The sequence below is a fragment of the Gekko japonicus genome, unplaced genomic scaffold, assembly GCF_001447785.1.
Source record: "Gekko japonicus isolate JY-2015 unplaced genomic scaffold, Gekko_japonicus_V1.1 scaffold803, whole genome shotgun sequence".
NCBI classification, from domain to species: domain Eukaryota; kingdom Metazoa; phylum Chordata; class Lepidosauria; order Squamata; family Gekkonidae; genus Gekko; species Gekko japonicus.
Genome location: NW_015167562.1, coordinates 602,103 through 605,063, shown reverse-complemented (window position 1 = coordinate 605,063; position 2,961 = coordinate 602,103). Strand labels below are relative to the sequence as shown.

The window sequence follows — 2,961 nt, the reverse complement described above, 5'->3', positions numbered from 1 at the left end:
CACTTGCCGCGGGAGGTGGGAGCGGGCCTCTTCTGGCCTCCCCTGGGCCACAGTGCTCTGGCACTGGCCCGGGGAGGCGGCGGGGGTGTCTTCTGGCCTCCCCTGGGCTGCAGCGCTCCGGCACTGTCCCAGGGAGGCGGCGGGGGGCGACCTCTGGCCTCCCCCGGGCCGTAGCGCTAGCCCGGGGAGGTGACGACGGGCCTCCTCAGGCCTCCCCGGGGCCACAGTGCTCCGGCGCGGGCTCCGGGAAGGCAGCAGCAGGACTCCTCAGGCCTCCCTGGGGCCACAGCGCTCTGGCACGGGCCCTGGGAAGGCAGCGACAGGCCTCCTCATGCCTCCCTGGGGCTGCAGTCCTCCAGTGCGGGCCCCGGAACACCTGCGATGGGCCACAGCGCAGGAAGCTGGGGGTGGGGCTTGCTGCTGCCACCGTTTGTGCCAGCTCCTGGGCTCCCAGAGCAGCGTCCGGTGCGCTCCGGCCCCAAAAGACCCCTGGGTGCAAGTATCATAAAGTGCTTAACATTTATATACAATAGTTTTAATTGTTTTGCTTCCTTTTGCAGAATGTACAAAATACAGGAACTCTTCCTCAGGGCACCAGTCCCCCTAAACCTCCAAGGGCTCATGAATTAAAGCTGCTAATGAAAAATATCAAAGCTACACTGGCCAGTCAAAGCACTGAAAGTAAGACAATTTTTTGCTCTTCTTCTCCCTCCCAACATAGTACTCTTCCAGCACTTTTTTTTTGCACCAAATCATGATGAAAATGTTTCCTAGCCTGATATGCCATAAACCCAGGAAAGGATCCCTTTGCTTCTGTAATACAAAGTCGTCTTGACTATTTTGAACTAATTTCTCTCAAGCATCAGGATTCTTTACATAAAAACAGAAAACTGAACTATACAGCATGTTGAAAGTTCAAATGGCTTTCTTTTCTTAGGTGAATAAAGAGTTGCAGTCTATGTAAAAGATAAAAAGAGTTGGAAAATAAAAGAAAGGAAAGAAAAATAACATTTAAATATAAGCCACTTCTCATTAACATTTATTTATTTGATTTATGACCCTCTCCCTCTCAGAGGACTCAGGGTGGTTCACAACTATGACTGCCCTGTCCATTTTCCTCCCTCAGAGGCAAGAGTTTCCCTCCATTTTTCTTTCCCTTTACTGACTGAGCTGCCCTAGTAATGTGTTTTCTTCTTTGGCTGCCCCATCCTGTCTCAATATAATATTTTGGCTGTTGACTCAGCCCAGAAACCTGAAGGAAAGGGATTGGGAGCCCCCTTTATCTTTAATGGCATTCAAAATGTTTTTATATTTCAACATAGAGGGAAAAGGTCAGGTGAAATCAGGGGTTGAAGTTTCTGAGGTAAAACCAGTACATGCACAGACTTTAGTTCTATTGTTTCAGGTTAATGAGATTTTCTTAATCTTTTCATAGTGACTTAATATCTTTATGTTGAGTGGCTTTTGTTCCAGTGGCTTTTGTTCCAGTGTTTTCCCCCAAACACGCCAGCACACTTTCTTTGAGTATTCTCTGACTCTTGGCTTCCAGAAGGCTGGTATACTCTTTCCAGTACCCAAACCCCTTCTCTTGAAACACCAGTACTCGTCTTGAGTTCTTAACTGACTCTTAAGGTCTCTAAAGGCAGTTTCTAACCATACCAGAACAGGGATCTCTGCACTCTTCAGAGCTAACTCCCTGTTTGACTGGTTAGGGAAATTCTCCTTACTAGAGGATCTATCCCCTTTCTTTGGCCCGAATGGGAGTCTTTGCCTAACTTCCCAAATTTTCTTGCCAACTTTCTCCCAGTACCCCATTGTGTAAAACTGCTCTCTGCTAAGGCTGAATTTAAAAACTATCAGTACTTGACTCTTCTCAGCTAGGGCTGAAATCAGACTGAATTCTACCCAGCATCCAGTTCAGAAGTCTTTCTCTGATGCTTACCAATCAGCTAATGCTAATCAATCAGATCTCTTGGAACAGCCTGTCACTCAAGGTTCTCTGATTTTGTGAAAAATTAACCCTGCACAGTCCTTTATATGTTTACACAGCACCTCTAAGCTTTTAAAAAGTGCAGTCCATCACAATAATATACACAACATAGCATTAAAACTTAAAATAGATAATAAAACTGATAAATACAAATAAATACCATAAAACAGATTCTAATTAAAATTCAACTGGTCATTAGCTCTGGAACAAATCTTAACGGTCAGTGAGCTCACCAATTCTCTTAGCTAATTAAATGCTGCACAAAAACAAGGCAGCCTTGCATGCTGTACAGAACCTTAATAGATCCTGAAGAGCATGAATCTCCTCGGAGCTGGTTTCAGAGGGCAGGGACAGCCAGGGCTGTCTAGTACCTGGCCTAGAGCGCAGCTCCCCTAGTGGGGCCAGGAGGCCCCTTCCACCACCACCCACCCAACCCCAGCATTGTTTTCTGGGTGCCTGCTTGGCGCCCTTTACCACCACCTTGCTTTGCCTCCACCGCCTCCTCCTCCGCTGCTCCATCAGGAGGGGGGAGGGAGGAAGCGCCCCCTCCCTGCCACGCAGGTAGCCTGCAGGGCAGGGAGGAGGTGGGGGCGCTGCTTGAAGGGCCCAGCGGCAGGGCGGCTCAAAAGCGGGCCTGAGAGGTTGGTGACGGTGTGCCCAAGGCTCTGGGAAGGACTTGGGGAGCCGCTGCCAGTCTGCACAGACAAGGCTGCCCTTTGCAGACTACCACTTGGGGAACAGCTCTGGGGCTGTCTTTTTTTCATATTTGCAGACAGCGCATGAAAAAATCCAAACCGGAGTCACACATGCTTGCCACCACCTCCGCCCCCAGGTCCCCCCCTTTTGCATTCGCTGGGCTGAGGACTGTGTTTTCACTCCTGCCTGCTTGTCAGGCAGAAGTCGCTGCCACCGCCCCCCCCCCCACCGTCAAGCTCCGCTGTCCCTCAGTCAGGCTGCTGTTTATGGACCAC

At 49.7% G+C, this 2,961-nt stretch overlaps 1 protein-coding gene across 1 annotated transcript in view; it reads left to right on the top strand.

Moving 5' to 3' along the window:
- The window catches only part of C2CD2 (C2 calcium-dependent domain containing 2), a 73,996-nt gene that overhangs the window by 16,977 nt on the left and 54,058 nt on the right, over positions 1-2,961 (top strand). Inside the window, exon 6 of the mRNA XM_015413762.1 lies at positions 561-681. Coding sequence (XP_015269248.1) covers positions 561-681 — 121 coding nt within the window. The remainder of the gene's footprint in view (positions 1-560; positions 682-2,961) is intronic.